The sequence below is a fragment of the Cinclus cinclus genome, chromosome 1 (assembly GCF_963662255.1).
Source record: "Cinclus cinclus chromosome 1, bCinCin1.1, whole genome shotgun sequence".
In the NCBI taxonomy this organism is placed as follows: domain Eukaryota; kingdom Metazoa; phylum Chordata; class Aves; order Passeriformes; family Cinclidae; genus Cinclus; species Cinclus cinclus.
Genome location: NC_085046.1, coordinates 128,500,553 through 128,520,325, shown reverse-complemented (window position 1 = coordinate 128,520,325; position 19,773 = coordinate 128,500,553). Strand labels below are relative to the sequence as shown.

At 38.0% G+C, this 19,773-nt stretch overlaps 2 protein-coding genes across 2 annotated transcripts in view; both read left to right on the top strand.

The window, feature by feature from the left end:
• Positions 1–19,773, top strand: part of RAD54B (RAD54 homolog B) — a 62,814-nt gene that overhangs the window by 17,513 nt on the left and 25,528 nt on the right. The window lies entirely within an intron of this gene.
• On the top strand, positions 360–6,350 carry FSBP (fibrinogen silencer binding protein). The gene is made up of 2 exons (XM_062503002.1): positions 360–730; positions 5,014–6,350. Exons 1-2 carry the CDS (start codon positions 360–362, stop codon positions 5,537–5,539), a joined length of 897 nt encoding a protein of 298 aa, XP_062358986.1. The 3' UTR covers positions 5,540–6,350.

Below are 19,773 nucleotides of genomic sequence, written 5' to 3'. Positions count from 1 at the left end.
GAGCTTGTTACTCCGGCTAAATTAGGTAATTTTTAGCTGGGTAACGTGCTAATCTTTAAACCTTTATGTTTTTAAATCCTGCATATGTCTGGTCTCTTCATACAAAAGTGTATTTTGCTTGTTTCTTCTCGCCTTCTTCAGTCTGAAGCCTTATGTAGGTCAGGCTTGGCTTAAGCAGATTTCCTGAACCTGCGTCAGCTTAAGCTGAAGGAATTTTAATAAACCCTCCCTTGTAGGCGTGGGCCTAAATGAGACTAGCCTAGTTAAGCCTGATCTTTTTCTGTTTGTGAAAAAGAGCTGAGCAGAGCTAGGGACTGCATGGTGGCTCCAGGAACGGCTTCCTTAATTCAAAGATAACAATGGTTGGGAAGGCCAGATCTTCTAATTTTACCTTATCTGAAAAGCTCGATTTGCTAAAACTCGTGAAGCCGTATGTTAAAATTCTCGAGGAACATACCAATAAGCATTCTGTAATAGTGGAAAAAAACAAATGCTGGGATATTATAGCTGATAACTACAATGCCATCGGAGTAGATCGCCCTCCTCGCACTGCACAGGGCCTGCGCACGCTGTACAAGAGGCTCAAAGAATATGCCAAACAGGAGCTATTGCAGCAAAAGGAGACTCACTCAGATTGTAAAAGCAGCATTTCCGAGCCAACCAAGAAAGTTGTGGAGATGATTCCACAGATTTCCAATGTGTGTTTAAGAGACAGGAGCAGTGTTCAAAGGTGAGACAATTCTTTTTATTTTGTTACTGAATGAAAATTATGGCGCCTCCTATCTACTTTGTAACGCTTTTGCTTGTGCTCAGGCACCTAAAGGAAGTGTTTATCAGAGAAAATTCCCAAATGGGAAACAATGACAAAAATAATACTGCTTTTGTTTTATGAGAAGCTTTATGTTGACTTAGCATTGCATTAATTTTTTTCAGCTCTTTCAAAGCTTGTTTCAGAGTCTTTGTCATACTCTGGAAAGTGAGGGTTAAGAGAGAGAATCAAAGAGAAATAGTAGCTCCAACCTCTACCCCTCCCCTACCTTTTAATAGGCAGATTATTCAAACACTGGCAAAGTGATGGCTATTCTCCTCCATTTAAGGTAATACTGCAGTCATTTTGCAACATATGGAACTGTTACCAGTTCATATAGGATTTTTAATAAAGTTAGTCCACAGAGCTAAGAAACCTTATTCACCTTTTTTCTGTCTTTTACTCTGGTGTTTGCATGTTGTATTTTAGCTAATCCCAGTCCTTTAAAGAAAAAAAAATTGATTCTCCACACTGCAGTGCCTTTGTAAGTGCAAATGTTTTTTTAAATTATACTTTCCTTGCATTGACGGTGGTTCCCTTAAGCTGGAGCAAAGCTAATTGCAGTCTAAACTCCAAGCAGTTCTGTGTCATATGTGAGGTAGTTTAAATACAGAGAGAAACTGAGAGGTACAGCACTAGAAGTTTTCTTTTTATTATTTCTTTTTTTGCAAGGTTTCTTTTTTTTTACTGCTCAGTAAAGTGAGACACACCGTCTAGATTTGAGCCAGACATAATACAGGCAGGCACTGTGCAGGCTTTCTCCCACAGCTGGCTAATGCCCCTCATATCTGACTTGCAACACTCTGCTGGTTCTGTATTGGTCCTTGAGGGATCAAAAAATGCCTGGGTTGGATTTTAGTTCCTCCAGATACAAAAACTAAGCTAGGGAGTGGGGGAGGGAAGTCAAATAATTCCCCAGCAACCTTGAGAAAGCTCTGATTTTTCTTATTTTCCCAAGCAGATTAATGGGAAGCGAACTTTCCGTATTTTAATCAGATATACTGATAGTGAGTGCAGCAGCGTAACGCTCTAAGAAAAGCTGGCATGCGCACACTCGCTGAATTGGATTCATGGTGCCACTGGTTGAACTGAATGGTAACAATTGTCTAAATCCCAACATGCCAGATGCTCTAAAAATATTCTGTTGTGGGTCCTTTGCGTAAAGAAGTCTAAAGCAACTGGACTGTGCTGCTGCTCCTGGTGAATGCCCCTGAAGGAACCATTCCAAAGAATTCTCTGGAACAAAATGAGGCTTTTAATTGCGCTAATAAAGGTTGCAGTGTCTTGACTACCAACTTTTGTAAGGAGGGGGAAAAGAAAATAGTGTGCGAACTTTAATTTGTACATCGGCTTATAAAAAGCACTGATGCTTTTAGTGAATGATTAAGAGCTAATGATCTCCATAGTTTGTCTCCTGTAATTTAAACATTTTTTCCAGTTTTTTAAGGGTCTGGGAACACTGACTTGATTACTGCTTACCCAAAATGGTTGTTCCTAGGAATAGCCACTACACTGGGGGATGAAGGAAAATAACATAATTTAAAAGATTATTTTTTCCCTGACCAAATACATAATTAATTAATAGTTCTCTGAGTTGCATTTTACCCTAATTTTATAAACCCAATGTTGGGTTTTAACTCACCAGGATATGACTTAGCTTTTAGAGGAGGGAAATATGACTTATAACAAGCCCCAAATTCTTAATCGCACCTTTAAGCAATTTCTAGCTTGCTCTGTTTAAACGAAACCTGGTGAATCACGGGTGCCTGCAGGGTTATAAACACCATGCCCCAATTGTGGTAACTGTTGTTTGTCTTTCTTTCAGTCAAGTTGTCAGAAACAACATTAGTAACCACCATACAGGCAGCTCTTTTGTTTCTCAATTCCTTCTTTCTCTCTTTGCTGTCTAATTGTTTCCCTCTTAAGAGGCTGACTAAGGAAAAAAAAAAACAACAAGCCTCATCAGAGTTACCTGAAGATCTGGTAGATTTTTCTAGTTCTGTGTGGATTACACTTTCAAGAGCTGGATTTTTTTTCACTGGTTGGAGGCTCTAGTCTATGCTACACAAAATTTTACCTTTCTTTCTTCTATTTAACCTCCCTTACTTTCTCTTTCTCCTCTCTCCATTTCCTTTTGTCAGAATGACCTGCTTCTCCTGCTGGTTGTTTCCACTTTTCTCAGGCTAGAAGCTGGCCAGGTGCCAGCAAAGAAGGAGAGAAGCTTTATTAAAATCTGTGGTTGTGAAGAGGGGGGAAACTCAGAATAACACTCAGCACTGGGGAAAACAAGTGAAAATTTGTGTGCAGGGTAATGCTTCCGATGCTGAGAGAACTAAAACAATGTGAGAAAGAAGCATGTAGGGAAAAGTGAAGCTTTGTGGCATGAGGTAGGAGGGAGTAAGGTGATACAATTGATACTCTATAGGCAGCTCAGGTAACAGTCAATAGAATTAAGATTGTCTTGTTTTTTTTCTTGAGGGGATTAATGTAAGGTCCGTTTTCAATACCTGCTTCAGATGGTCGATGTTTTTTAAAGAATCGTTAGTTTAAGTTGTTTGTGTGGTTGACAGGCTTTGTTTTTGGAAATTATATTGCCCTGACTTCTGAGTCTTTTTGCAACTGAGTATTGAGAAGCTTTCATGCTTTTATTACAGAAAATGCATTTTCATTTTAATGGATGGCAGGCAAGGTCAGGGTCCTTCAGAAACTGCAACTATGATTGCTTATTTCTTTTAAACCAAGAGTTTTGAAGACCATGGGAAATCCAGAAGCTATGATCATGCCACCTTTTCATTAAGGAGTTAGTGCATTTATGTGCATAAATTTATAAATTACATTTCTTCTTTGCACTGGGAATTTGAACCCACATCTCTTACTAACCAGGACTGTTAGTAAGATGGTTTTAATAATCAGATAGCTTCTCACTGTGTGGCTTGTAGGGCTCTGAAGGCATTTTAAGGTATAGAAAAGGTCTGTTGCTCACCCCCAAATTTAAGATGGTGACTCAAGTCCTCCAGGATTAGGGAGCATCTGTGAATATTGTGTTAATCATGGACCACTTGCTGCCTTTAACTGCTAGCAGCAGTTTTTGAAGAGTTCAGAAATGTTTTGAGTCTGCAACCACCAGTTATAGCCTCTGTTTTAGACAGTCCTGGCCATGAGGGTGCACTGACTTGGCTGTCAATCCCAAGTTAATATATTCGTGTTCCCATGTAACTCTATACTGCCTTCCCAGTCATGCTGCAAGTATTCTTTGTAGATCTGTACAGTAATAGATCAAGAAGCTGATCTGACTTTAAAAAGCCTTACCTGAATAAAGGAGTGATGTGCAGAAGGGTAGGGTTTCAAACACAACTGATGGTAGACAAGTGTCAGGAACAGCTTGAGCCATTATTATCATCAAAGCCAGTGCAATGTCAAATCATGATTTGAGATGCTGCTGACTCATGGATTTACACAAAGACAGATGAGTCAAGTGGGTGTTGTTCTTTGAAAAAGAAATGCACAGAACTGTAGGCTGTTCTTAATGGAAACATTTCTGTGTCTTGGAGCTTCAGAATATTTCAGAAGAAATATTAAGATCCATGATTCGAAGAGAAGGAGCAGCAATTAGCTTGGTTCCCAAATCTACTGGCAAGGGTTGTCTTTTAGGCTCTGGTTTCTTTCCCCAAGGATCTTTGTGTAATTTTATTTAGTGATTATTTTACACTGAAAAAATCCCCAAGTACTTGGGTGTATGAATCAGAAACAGGGAGCATATTAAAACAGGGGGAGTCAAATAAGTTTGGGAGATAAAAATATTTCTGCCATAGTTCATCTAAATTAATGTTCTTTTAAAATCAGCTTTTGTATTATATAAAGTTTTTCCTCTGTTACTTGTATGACTTAATGCTGCTTTTTAAAAAATACTTTCTTTTGTCACTAACAGTCCTTGCTTCTTCAGTGTCAGAGGGACCTACCAGATGAGTTCTCTGTTGGCTGTACTGCCTTTAGAGCAGTAAAATCTGAGTAAGATTTTAAGTAAGAAGTAAGAGCTGTGTCTGTGTGGTAGAAAGAAGCAGGGAAACAAATGGTGTTCAGATAATGAAATAGAGTCCTGAACACAGACAGCAGAGTAATATTCAAATGAAGCTTTGGTTACGTACAGCTATGCCTTTTAAAATAGTTTTTAATGGATTATTTAAATATGATTTTATGTGTTCTAGTGCTAGTATCGATAAAGAAACAATTGCTGGTACCAGTTCGCCACAGGCAATGTTGGATCACCATCCTGCGACAGTCATGATGGACTTGCAGTCAGAAGAGGATGTCAAACCCCCTCCTTCTCTGATTATAGACTCACAGCAAAATGAGAACTTAGGACAAGAGGAAGAACACCAGCTGGTGCATATTATGGAAAGGTCTCCTTCAACATCAGTGTCTTCAGTTGATATGAGAGTGATGATGTCTCCTTCCCCTGTACCAAGAAGAGATGAGTTTTTTAGGCTTGAGGTTGGAGAACGCTTTAGACCAATGTATGGTTATGACCCACAGATGTTACAAATGCTGAAAGAGGAGCATCAAATAATATTAGAAAACCAAAGAAAAATTGGTCTTTATGTCCAAGAGAAAAGGGATGGTTTGAAAAGAAAGCAGCAACTGGAAGAAGAACTGTTGCGAACAAAAATCAAAGTAGAGAAGCTGAAGGCAATACGACTACGCCATGATCTGCCAGAATACAGCAGTATCTAAATATTTTATTACTTCTGTCATATTCTTTGAAATACTTAATAATAAATGCAAAATTGTTTTTTATGCTAACATGGATGGATCAAAATCTGGGCTTGAGACATGAAAGCATATGTTGTTTAAGTACCCTAGAAAAATACCTCATATGAGTTTTAATGCACCAGCTCTTCTGGTCTAAAGTATAATCAAATCCACGTTTGTTTAGATTGATAAAAATCCAAACTTTAAAAATATTTTGACTTATCACTAGAGTTGTGATGAGGTAATGGAAATTTAACTCAGCTCTTGCTAAAAATGTTGGTCATATGCATTATTTTTTCAAATAATCACCTTTAATATCTTAATGAAGTTGCAGGTAAATAAGTGCATATAAGAACAAGAGAAATAAGAGGCTATGTTTAAATGTTTTATTCTTTTTAAGTTGGTAAATCTTGTGACAGTAGTGTCATTTTGCTGATATGTCAGCTTGGAAAACAAAATTACTGGATTGTTATATTTTTTTAATGTTCAGTAGACAGTTGAATAAATGTGCATCTTTTTAAAAGTTAATACTTTTAAATTGTTTCCAGTGGAGAAATGTTTCCATAGGATGTTATCAGAATTGAGACAATGAATGCAACACTTGGTTTTTAAAACTGCATGCATGTGTAATTTGTGTGTACAGTTACCATGATTGTGTATTCAGTTATAGTAATTATACTGGTGATCAACCACATAAATATCTACTTTGCTCATTTGCATGCATAATTACTACAATGCATGTGCAACCAAGACAGTTGCAGGTGCCTTTGATCAATATCACTATGACTAAGCTACTGAAATAAAATAGTTTATGTATGTAAGTAACCTGTGACTTGAAATCAACAGAAGATTGTGTTATTCTGGGTCCCTTTTATAGATGCTGTTGTTCCGATCTTTCGATTAGTTTCAAATAAAAAAACCTCACATGAAAACAAAATTGATTCTTCTGTCTGTCCTGGTAGCAGCTGTTTCCTCTGTAGTTATGATCAACATTCATAACTGGAAGAAAAATAGGTGGAAAATATTAGTCCCTGATGATTAATTTCTTAATGATTTTTGGTCTCCTGCCTGTTGTGAATGGATCCACAACTGCCTTAGACCTCTGGCTCCTTACTCCCCGTAACAATGCTTTCCCCTTTCTCTAACCTTTACAGCAAGAAAAGGAAATGAAGGACAGCATCCAGGAAAAAGAACAAAGGAAATGTAATTCCTCTGGTGCCTCCCATCTCAGAGGAATGTTCAGAGGAACAGAATGAACAAAAGCAATAGGAAGAAGACTGTTTCTTCCTCACTCCTGTCACTACTGTTTTCCCAAATTTGCTTCTTTCTCCACTTCCACAAACCTCTGTATGCAAACATGGGGCACTAGTCTGTGTCAGGAAACTCTCAATGAGGTAAGCCTCACACCTTGTCGGTCTTCTGAATAGATCAGGTACCGCTGGGGTAGGTACTTACTGAAGACTGGAAGCATATAGGTGTAGTTGAGGAGCTAATGGAGCTTAAAGAATTGTAGTTAGATTTTGTGATAGAATAATCTTGACTGTCACTGCCTAGGATAACTTTAACAGGTTTCTGGTAGGAAAAGTAAAGGAAATAAGTCTTTTATTTGCAAACTGAGGAAAAATATAGAACAGTGAAAACAGGTGTTGACAGTGTGGAGTTCCTTATTCAATACCTTTTCAGTTGTTTTCTTGAGAAGAGAGTACTGTAAGTGTTTTGAGAATTTCTCTGTGCACTGAAAATGATGGTGCCTGGATAAGTGGCCTTTGTTCCAGTACAGTCCTTGGCTTTCTGCTGTGTTTCTTAGTTCAAGGACATTGATCTGTTTTTGTGTAGCTGGAAATGCTTCAAGGAGATACTCGCTTCTCTGAGTTTACAAGAATCAAAATGCTGGCTTTAATAAATAAATATAGATTTTATTTGTTCTGCTTCTCAGAAATGGGAAACAGCACTAAATTATCTGCCCTTGTCTTGTAATTTGGAAATGCATTATCTTATCCTTTCAGCTGAAAATCAGAATTCTGGTTTTCAGTGGTAAGGAATTACTAGATTCTGTTCTTATATATAATATATATATGTAAACTTGCAAATGAGCAGGTTTCTAGTAGTTTGTAAAAAATTTACATACAGCTCATTGTCTTGCAGTGGTTTTGAATTATAGGTACTCTTAACACTGGCCACTGATGCTAGATGAAGAGGTGACTTCCAGGGTTTCTACTAGCATGGTATTTTTATTTTGAGGACTAGAACTACAGCAATTTTCAGTCTGGGAAAGTTTATAGTCTTTTCTGTACTGGCAGGCAAAGTAGTTGCAAAAATAGGACTCTGTAAAGCAAAGTCTCCCTTGTGTTCTTGATGTTGGAAGGGGAAGGATGCAAATGAGTAAAGAAATAAAATACTCTGTCCTCTTATAGTTGGTGTTCTTCCATGCTTTTTTGTTCTGACTTCGTGTCACTTGTTAGTGGAAGATATTTATTCTTACCTTCAAGCAGCATGTCTAGTTCAGAGATCTCATGCTTCTCATTTTTTATTTCTTTTGACTTTTGGGGAGCTGGAGAAAGGAAGAGATATCCGTTGAGTGCCCATGGAGCTCGCTCCTTTCTTTGCTAGAGAGATGGTTATTTCCTTTCACTAGAGAAGTGTTTCCTCCTTCAGTGCCATTGTATTGCTCTCTCAGTGCAGTGTGGTGCTGATTATATATTATACCTCTCTGTGTTGGTGGATTTGCATTTCTTTCTCACTCCACATCTGCTTTACAGTATCCGTTTATCTTTCTGAAACTGACTTCTCACTTCTCTGTGCCTGTTCCTGGCTTTTTTTTCCATGTATTCCTAATGCTTGGTACAAGCACCACAGCTGTGTCTGGTCCTTCTGGACTATGAAGTGCTATGAATTTTTACTGTTCCAGCAAATGATACTGTGCTAGCATGTGTGAAAGGATGGTAGGAAGCCCTGCCCTACTTCACCCTCATTCTTATCCTCTTACTCCGTTTGCTACATCTGGCAGTGCCATTCCCTGTCTGCATGTTTCTAATGTACAGAGTACAAGCAGAGTAATTTTAGGCAAGGACAAATTTCTACCATATGTTCGTGTCCTTCTACCAAGATAAGTGCAATAAACAGGCTGTAGGAGTAACTTAATTCCAAACATCTAGTGGATTTATGTTTAGGATTAGAATAAAAAACTGTACCTGTGGTAACTTTGTGATAATTGTGATAACATGTTGTATAATTTCATCCAAGTAACTGGTAACAGTCAGTCTATAATTTCATTGCTGCTACCTAAATTATCTTGCTTTTTTTGTTCCTGCTTCCCCCTGTAAGCTTTTGATTCTTGTGGAATGCTTGCTTTAAATGAGAGTTCTTATCAGGTAGAAATGGTAAGAGAGAATGCTCCAAGACTGGGAGAGATTGGTTGTAGCTAATTGTACTTGTCATACCCCTATTTTCTAACATTTTTCACTTAACTAGCTTAAATTTATTTCTTTCATTTATATTTCTGCACATTTTCTGACTCGGGATTTTTTTCCCCCCTACAATGAAAATGCATAAACTCAAGCTTACACATTGTCTTTCTTTGGGCAAACTTGTGCTCACTGGATTTCCGATAGTTTAAGCCATTAAGTTCCTTATAATTAAGTGATAGTTGTTTCTAAGTGGGAGGAAGAAACAAGAAATTGTGGTACCCAGGCTGCCTGGTTAAGCTGTCTTTTAAAATATCCTGTGTCCTTTTTTAAAGTGCTTTAGGATGCTTCCATGTCAATTTTAACTTCAGTAAAATAATAAAACAGCTACTCAAGAAGATGATAAAATGTTGTTTTCCTAGGAGGTTGATTCCTTTTCCATTCTGGCTATGAAAATAAAAAGCCTCTAAAAAGAACATTTTTAGTATTAAAATGCATTATATATAGCTTCTCAGTGTGTATTCCTAACAAGTAAGGCCATTATTCTGTTTTTTGATATCCAGGTCTTAAATCATTTGAGAGGTCTTGCTGCCTGTGTCTTAGAGTAAAAAAAGGTGCTGTTTACAGTGGTCAAAATAATGTCTGTTAGCTGTCTGTGTAACACAGGACTAAATTTCAGTCATTCTGTGACTTCTGTTTGTGCTTTATCTCTGCTAAAACCAAAAGTATTTGCCTTGGTGTCAGCCTCTGTGTAGTGATTCTTGCTCTTAAATGGCATCCCAGTTTGGGTAAAGTTTTTCTCCATACTAAAGATGCAGTTTCCTGAAGTTCCTTTGAATGCTAAGTAAGAAAATGTGAATTCTGCCTTGTAAAACCTACAGTTGTGCAGTGGTAAAATAGTTCAAAACCTTGCTTTTGATTCGTGTATGTAGGGAGGTGGATGAGGGTCAGAGAACCCAAGGAAAGCTCAGCCATCCGTAGGCACTGGCATTCCCCACTGCCTCTGCCTTTGTTCCATGCTATGGGATTTTCACACTGTTTTATCCTAGTGATTACACAGAATGATTGTAGATGCATCCAAATTTATCTTCAGTTTAACATCTTGTTTGACTCTGTATTACTCACACAAGAAGAATATAATATAATTTAAATTGAATGCTTAATCAGCAGTTACTCCACATAATTGATGATTTCTATTTGCTCTTTAACAAAACTGCAGACTTGGAAAATGCTACTGGTTATTTTATTTTTTTGTATTTGACATATGCAATTATATATGTTTTTTAAAAGAAGTCATTGTTTCCTGGCCATTCCCTTTTAGCTCTTGGTTTTCATTTATAGTTAGGCACAATAACTAGCATAATTTGACATAAATACCATGAAAAAATAATTCCACTGGCTTACATTGCCCCTCCATATTTGGTTGACTTCAGGACCCAGTTTGGTTAAGGCTCAGTCATTTTGATTTCAGTATCCTGTGTGTCGCCATTTGCTTGCTTTGTATGTTGTTGTGAGAGCCTTGCCTGTATTACTAATATTTTCTCAAAATGCATTAATTTTCAAAGTTTGGAATTTTCTACATGCTTGAAATAAGTAAACAAGTTTATAAATGACTGATTTTAAATTTTATATTTATAGCTTTCAATCATTTAACAGAAGCAATTGGATAAAGTGTTTATCTAGTTTGGGGATGGGGAGAAAGGATGTTGGAGTGCCTGTGGTTATTTGCTACAATATTGTTTGTGTCTTGCATTACCTCAGATAAAAACTTGCAGTATTGTTGTGTTGTATTTGTTATTAATAACTGAATATGTAATGTGAAAAGTAATTTATCATAAATCAGCAGCAGTTTGCAGATAAATTTTACATAGGCCACTTGTCGATAACATTAAGAATACCATTTTGTGAAATCAAAACGTTTATGTGTGGTAGGTAACAGAGATACAGGATTTAAACCAGTATGTTATTATTGCTATTGCTGTGTTCTCTATTCTAATATGGCATTTGTTTTGGGCTGCACTGCAAGCCACCTCCAAACAAAATTGACTTTTAAGCTCTGCAGGTTTCACCCAAGTAATGTTCGTGTTGTTTTGCATTGTAAGGAGGCTCTGGCAGTAGGTTGTTCATGACAGGATGACCTTACTAGCATTAACTATCAGTTTGGCAAAGCTACTTTATGCTGTGTTACCTCCTCTCAGGCTATAATGTCTGTGTTATAGAAATGTGTTTGTTGATGACTCATCTTCTTCCTGTGAATCAAATTGCAGGGAGAATACTCTGTTTAGCATATATTGAATTTTTATCATCTTTCCTTTGTAGTGTTCCAGTTTCCCTGAGCTTTTGAAAAAGTACTTGAAACTTGGCATCAAGCTGGTCATTGGCCATTTCTTAAAAACCTCACCCAAGTTTGTCTTAATTTGTAAATCATTAACAAACACAGAAGGTGATCATTTTCAGAACAAGTTTGTTACACTTTGGATGTAGTTCATGACAACTAATTCTTAGGAAAGCCTGTCCAGCCTGAGCACATTGCACTCTTGAGAGTGGATCAGGGAGTTCTCAGCTGTGAACACCTTGAATGAAAGCAAGAAAATGTAGTTTTTTGCCAGTAATGGGACAGACAGCCTCAGTGAGGAAGCCACTTTGTTTTGATCCAGATGGTGGCAGGTGGCAACATGGATCTCAAGCACGTGTGCCCTTCTTTTGGGGCAGGAAGGATTTCAGAGCTGTTTGACTGTCCAGTTGGATAGGTAATGGCCCAGCTCTTTTGCAAAAAGACCAACAATAGCCTGGAAAATATGGGTTGTAGCTCTGTGATTTAGAGTGCTGCATACTGCGTGTGCAGAAAAGGGCTGGACTAAGTTTGTTTAGGGAATTTAGCCTTTGCTGTTTGTTGTAATTAATTCTGCTAGATAAAATCTATTCCTTTCAGAATAGTTTTTGTTATGTAACTGTATGTGCTAATTTGCTGTACTTGAGTTTTAAAAATACACAATTCCTAAGTGAACTTCTGAGATGGCACTGAAGATGTTTTTCAGCAGTGCAGAACTTAAATATACTTGGAGAGTTTCAGAAACTTTTAGCTCTGAAGATCTAGTGGGTATCTCTAAAGCTTGTTTTCAGAGGCAATAGAGATAAGTTTAATCTTTTTCTAAATCTTATCCTTCTCTCATGAGCGTGCCCATGCACTTATGTCCATAGGCACACTCATACCCAACGAGATGCATACAGGGGCAGTTGATAAGAAGAGCTGCACGTGCTGCAGAGTCTTTCCAGTGACACCAAGGGTCAAATCAGTCCTTTGGGAATAGCAAGTAGAGCCAGTCTGCTGGTGGAAAGCTGCCACATCTCCATGTCTTCTAGCGTATCCTTATATAAGTGGCCAACTCCGGACCAGAAATAGGCAGGGTTGACATAAAGTAGGCTCTGTTAAAGGCATCACGAATTTAAGGCTTCCTGCATGGAATGATCTTATTAATTTGCATTGGAATTTCTATGCAATTGAAGTTGTATTCAGTTTTCTTACATCCAGAGCCAGCAAAGGCAGCACAGTAAATACCTCATACCTCCACATGATTAATTTCTTATCTTCCCTCCTTCATTTTCCCTGTTCTATTTTGCTTTCCTAGTAAGAATTACAACTAAAGCTCTAGGTTTTTGTGTTTGGGCCATAAATATAACTTTTCTGCTTGGACTACTGAATGGATTACATTTATGTAAATCAAAGTTACGTAACTTGATTTGGAAAGATTACTTTTTCCCTTTCCAAATATTTCGTCAGCCACTCTGCAAGTAATCATTGCTGTATAACACATGAAAATTCTAAAAAATATGACTCATCCTTTGTGTGCCTCTTCCCAGGGTAACGTCATAAATTTTAAACAGTCCTGTTTAAATAATTTAGGACAGAAATATCTTCTGTTTCATGCTTGTGACAGTTGGCATAAGTTTCATTGATTACTTGTATTTTAAGGACTCTTTACTATAATGCAGGGAAGTCAAAGATGGCCATTAACAAACACAAACAGGATATGAAATGTGATTTTACTTCCAATATGTGCTAAAAACAGAGGTTAATATGAAGGATATGTAATCTTAATAAATCCCTTTCTGCTTGCTTGCTTTTTGTTACAGATCTAAGTCTTTGCATTTTAGGAACAGAGGTTTTGTACAGTACAGAAATAGTTTTATTTTTCTACAAAAATGACAGAATTAATAAGAAATGATTAAGAGAATGCCAAACCACATATTTTCAAAGTACCACATATGGGTTTAGCTGAGTATCTTCTATTTACATTTAAACACAAAAGAATGAACACTTATATCTGCAAACTGCTTCCAAAAATGACTGCTTTTTGATCAGGCTACAATTAGCCCGTGATTGTGTAATAGTCTAGTAACTATTTTTTAATAATGTGGGTTTTTTGGTAATTTAAATATTTTGAATATTTTCATATCACATTTACACTATAATTTATTGCAATAACATTCAATATTTACAGAACCCAAGAATAAATTTTGCTTTTGGGTATCACTTCTGCATTTATTTTTTGAAGTAAAAAACCCTTTACTTGACAAATTAATCAAAACAACTTTCAGTGTGGATGGCAACATTTAGAAGTATAGTAAACAGTCGATTTGGATGGCATTTGACTGGTTCCAATGTTTTACTGAGCTGATCTGGCTCACTGCACCAAATGATGCCTGCAGCCTTTCAGAATTCTCAATGATGCTGCTTTTTCCTCTGATAATAGGACTTGCACATCTATTTCTGTGGACCTGACAGAAGCTTTCAGCTTAGTTCATTAAATTTTTACAGTTAAAGCTGGAGTCAGTTGGATTTTTAGACAGCTGAGACGTTTAGGAAGAATAGTTTTCTGTCATGGAGCTGTAATTTTGAAAGTATGTGCTCTCCATCCTCCCTCCTCTGCAGCTGATACCCTTAAGAGGTAAATGTTTCATTAAATGGTGATGAAAGGATGATTCCTACATGTTTGTATTAAATACATCTATCAGCTCTATTATTGTATATAGAAAGTTCCTATTTGAAAATAAAGATTCCATACTCAAGTGTTCAAAAACTCATAAATAGCACAACCTGAACCCAGTTTTCACATTCTATTTGGTATAGTCATTAAGTACATGATTAAGGATTTATTTCTGTAGGTTTCCTTGCCAGTTCACAGAATGAACTGTGTCAACTCAGTGAGTCACTATTCAGTATTTTCTTTCCACCTCTTTGTTCAGTTATAGAGCTACACCTTGTTCTCAGCACATTTTTCAAACTATTTTGAATTAGCCAATATTTTTTCCTCTGGTGCTCATTGTGATAGTATCTGAGTGCCTATGAGATGTAATTACATTTCACAATTTTGTGAGACAAAAAGTTGGTATAATCTCCACCTTCTAGGAGTTAAAGTGCGAGTTGAGGCAAAGAGAATAACACCAAAAAAATCCTACTTTTATGGAAGGTGCAGACTGAATCATGGAGGACTTCATTGTCTCAGTGCTTTAGGATACTGTACAGTTAATCTTTCCCAACCACAACTTCCAGTTACACCCATGAGTGTTCACTATTAATACAAACGAGACTGAATCACAAGTCAGGCACTCAGACAAATGTTTATTGCTGAAAGTTGGGGTTAAATTACTTTCTTGACATCCCAGAGAAACTCCAGAAGACGTGCAAGTAAAGTCCAGTTTAAGGCATTATTCACCCTATCTAACCACAAGATTGGGCTGTCTATCCTTGCAGCCTTGTCCATCCCACACCTTTTGCAATTTACAATAAAGCAGTGCAGGGGTGGCACCAGGCAACAGCGGCCTTTTTTCCTGCCACTTTTCCTGCCTTTCCAGCAGTTCAGTTCTCTGGACAGAATGATCAAGAGGTCCCATGGCAGTGTAGCGCAGCATGTTTTCTCTAAAGACTTTTATCATAAATGTATGTGCACAGTGGGGCAGATCAGGTCACTGGAACACCTTATTTTTGACATCTTCAAACTTTGCTTGACTTCACAACCTTAGAACTATTCACTTGGTGAAGATGGGTCATAGGGATGGTGGGCAGGTGGGTAGTGTTGTTTTGTACTACACGGTTGTTAATCTTTTGGGTTTTGGAGCAAATTAACATTTCTAAACAGATCATTCCATATAATTTGATATTTTAATCTATGTAAGACAGGGCTGAAAACCTTCTTTCCCCTTTAAAGTAATAAAGCAAATTACTGCATTAAGACAACACTGAATTCAGTGTACACCATTAATATCAAGGCATGCAGTGTTTTGCCCAGTGAGGTTTGCATGTGATACAATGGTTCAGGCTTTAGTTTGTGCTTTGCCTATGTGGACTTGTCCACCAGAAGATACTTGGCTGATTCTGGGTCTTCTGCTGGTCCTAAACTCAAAATTAATTTGGGTTTGTCTTGCAGGGAATGATATGTGAAATGGATCCAGTTGAGTAGCTTAATTACCTCCAGCTCTTATGTTACACCTAAATCTTCCATTTCCTCCCTATTCACCTGTAGATCAGCTACCAATCCAGAGTTTGTAAAATTTTATGCAACAGTGTTATATTTACAGTATTTTTAAGCTGACTATTGTTAAGACCACCGTGATAATCTTAAAAATTGAATTAGGGAAAAAGTTGAAGGATGGGGGAAATGGGACCTGTTTACCAGTATGTTGTGTTTATGTGAGTGCCCTTCATGTCTTTGTGCAGTCAGTGCTCTTGTGTGCTCAGCTGCTTGCCATTTTTAATGTGTCAATATAATGTTGTCTTTAGTTGGTTTCTTCTGTTGTCATTTTCCACTTCTGTTTTCCCTGTTATTGCCTAATCAGCTCCTGTTCTCATTTTCCCCTCCTGAGTTGTCCTGTGATTTCCCTCAGTGTTTTCTAGCTGTATATTTTCATAGTGAAACTTGCATTTTGAGGGTCAGAGATAAGAGGCAGTAAGTTGTTGGTTTTTATTTGCACCACTTCCTACTCATAAAATTCCAGCTCTCTGGTCCTTGACTCTTACACTGGAACCCAGTCCCAGTCTCCCTGAGTGGTTCTTCCCAGCCATCCTCCTAACATATCCTCTTGCCTTCTTACTCTTTTACTCCCTGTCTGGTTTCTAGCCTTTCCCTGCACGCTCTGCTTCCAGCTCAGACTTCCAGTCTTTTACCCAGTTGCCAATTTTCCACTGGTTCAACATCAGCCTTCCTTATCAGCAATAGTCTTATCAGGCTTCATCTCTGAAATTCCTTTTCCTTGTAGCTGATCCTTGTCCCTTCTGCCGTCCTTACCTGTTTGGTGCCAGGAGAGTGGAAGATGGTGTGAAGGACAGGGCCATGGAAACATCCCCTGCTGGAACTGTGGGAGAAACTCAACTTAGGTCTGAGCAGTGAAAGCTGTGACTACAGAGAAACCTATTCTTGGCCTCAGTTAGGGCATGTCCAGTGTGTAATCCTTGAGAAATTAAGCTGTAGAGACTATGCAGACTGCACAGTCTTTCTAAGAGCTTTAGCTTTCAGGAATGGATGATGTTTCACCTTAGCAAAAACAAAAAAAGTGTTATCTCCTCTACAAGGAATAAGAGTTCATTGTGGTTAAGACTGGAGGATTAATTTGTGATTTTTTTTCTTATAAACAGTGATTGTTCTTTCACTGCCTGTTTATATGGACATTGTGTCTGTGTGTGAATACGTGTGCTTAAATGGAGACAGCTGGCATGGAAGATGTTCAATGGACTCATGAAGGCCTGGCAAAGTTATTAGCTTAGTAAAACAAAATCTACTGAAGGAAATCCCCATACTATTGCATGGCCAGGAATCTAGAGGCTGGTTTGATTGGCATTTCAGATTATTAAGAGACTTTGAAACAGAAGTTTAAACAAAAATGCAAATTGTATTTTTTTTAATATTTTAAAAAATAATTTTGGATTTAGAGCAATGTGTTTTCCAAAGAAAATATTCCTGCTTGAAATATCAGTCTTTAGGTGAGTTTGTTTTCTATGCTCCTACATGCAAAATGAATTACAAATGCTTGTCTTGGAAAGAGAGGTACAAAGCTCTGGGTTGTAATTGAATTACTCTGAAATGTAGTCTCAACTGTCATTGATTGCTGTAGGTTTAGGGCAAGCCAGCTTGACTCTTACTGTTTGCATTCTTCTTGAAGTCTCACAAAAGTGCCATGGGAAGAGTTACTACAGATTTTTCCATCTTGGAGGCACACTGATATACCTTTACATGTTAGCATAGTATTAAGTTTATGATTAGACTGAAATAGCTTTGCAAGTGAAAGATAATGCTATCTGACTCATATTTCTTTAAATATTCCTGGGATATTTTAGGAGTGTGTGACATATAGATCTTCCATAGGCACCTAGACATTTAACTGCTATGTAAACGTCTGTTCTCAAAATGTTACAAATTGATTTAATTAAGGAACTTTTCGATTACTTCCTCTGCTCAGAAGAAAGAGATGGTGCCAGCTCCATGGAGCAGACTGATGGCACTTGAGCAGAGTCACTGCAGAGGCTACAGCAGGGCACTGGCATTGAGTTTGGGCTGTGATTCATTTAAAGCTCCAGTCTCCTTTTTCTGCAGTTCAGATTTTTTGGTTTGCCTCCCTCTATTTCTTAATTGTTCCTTAGTGCTATAGAGTGCAACTTGGATCAAAGTTGTCTTCCCTAAGATGTCGTTTTTGCATTGTGACAGTACTTTTTATTGAGAAGATTCAGGGCACTTGAGGGAAAACTTGCCTGTCGTTTAATACATGGTTACATCGTGGAAGTTCAGGTGTGGAGATGATGGGTAACACAGGACCCATGGTTTAAAAATCACCCCAATCTTACAGTAGCTGCTACAAAAAAAACGGGCAGCCTCCCAGTCTCCTTGGTCCAAACAGTACATACCCCTCCCCTATATTGACTGCAGTTGGTGATGGGATTCATTGAGCTGGCTTTCCTGCAGCTGGTGGATGAGCAGCAGAGCAGGAGAGGGAAGGAAAGGTGAGCTCGCGGGCTTTGGCAGCAGCCTGCAGTTGGATGGGGTTAAGCCATCCGTGAAACCGCACCCAGGCCAAGCTGGCCTGGCTCACCGGAGTGTGCCTTTCACTCCTCACAGCAGCACGCGTGTACTCGGGGTGCTGCAGCCCACAGTGCCCTGAAAATGAGCGCTTGAGTTACCTTGGCTAACTTGGCTTTCATAACACGGCCACTTTCTTGCTGTGCTGGGAGTAACCTAACGCACTTAATGGATGTATTTTCTCTAAATCCTGCTCATCAGAAACTGGTTAAACTAGTTTGCCATTGGAATGCTCCCCGTCCCCTGTCCTGGATCTCGTCCTGATTTCTGTAAATCATCACCTTCCTGAGGCTGCTGAAACTTTTCCTCATATCAGCGAGGCTATGGTTCATATCTTGAAACCTAAGCCCTCATTTTCTCAACCATAGAGAGAAAGCTTTATTTGTGGAAGCTTTTCAAAGCCTTGTTAGCCATGTCTTTAAAGTTCCCAAGCCCTTGCTTTGGGAGGAGAGCCATGCCTCTTGCTACCATTTCTTCATGGTTAAGCAAACCTCACTGCCAGGCTGGGCTTTTGACTGCTTGGGAGAGAAATGAGTGGGCATGATTTCCTGATGTTTCTCATACCACGGTGTATGCATGGTTGCTGTTACTTATTATTTTCACTCTGAACTGATTAACAGCAGAGCTCAGAAGGTACAATTGCAGTTTGTCTTCCAGGTTTCAACAAATCCAGCCCTATTTCAGATACGTTCCATGGCCTCTGAGCAGCAAGGGTTTTCTGTTGAATCCACTGCTCACTGTACCCCTGTGTCAAACACTGAACTTAGTTCCTGTGCATAACATACCATTCTCGTTTCAATTCCTGAAAAGCTCACTGACGCTGTATTGGATTTGAATATTCTGCTATTGTGCTGGAATAATCTTTAAAGGTAAATAGGTGTGGAGCTGAATACAAACAAAACTGATAAGATAAAAAGAGGTTGAATGCAAGTACCTAATCAGCATTGTTGGCGAACAGGTTTAGGTTTCCTACGCAAGGAAGTTATATGGAAGATAATTTTGAGAGGATATAATTATTTTTACATAAAAATGTTTAATTAAAAAAACCTTACACTTTTACATGAAATGATACTGTAGTTATTGGTAAAAGGAAGATAATTTATATACCATAGAAACATTGTTATTGAATATTTCTGTAAGCAGAAGTTATGGTGATTCAGAAGACGAAGGAAGAAATCTGAACATTGCAGAGGCTATAATGATTAATTTTCCCTATAGGAACATGGTAGTATTGCATGGAATATTGGTACCCAGTTTCCTTCTTATTGGGGACAGGTTGCTTTGGAAATCTTTTTCAGCAAAAGTCATTGTTATAAAAGACTATCAATTTCCAGCTTTATTTCTAAATTAGTTGTTTTCTAATTACTTTAAATGAAGCAGGGATAAGGAAAGTTTGCCCTTGTTATTGACTTGAAAGTTAAGTCACTGGTGATTCAGATAAATACCATCCAAGACACCCTGAGTAAAAGAGCAGTGACTATAAAACAGATCTCAGGGGTCACCAAACTCATGTGGGAGGTCAGTGAAGGAGACAAAGAGGTGATAATTTGTTTATGGGTGGCCATCCTTCAAGAGAGAAGAAGAAAGTTCTGCAGTGAAGTCTCCAGTTCTTGCAGTAATTATTTAAAATCTTAATATAAGGAAAATAGTTGTTGATTAAACTAAGAGAATCCGTTTGAAAAACAAAAAGAAAACCATGTATTTATCTGTTGGATCAATTTACAATTAGAAGCTCAATATAGAA

Bases quoted from the DNA above. Each gene is read 5' to 3' on its own strand.
- FSBP (XM_062503002.1), top strand. From the start codon at position 360: ATGGTTGGGAAGGCCAGATCTTCTAATTTTACCTTATCTGAAAAGCTC. The intron at 731-5,013 runs GTGAGACAATTC...TATGTGTTCTAG, and splicing joins GACAGGAGCAGTGTTCAAAG to TGCTAGTATCGATAAAGAAA.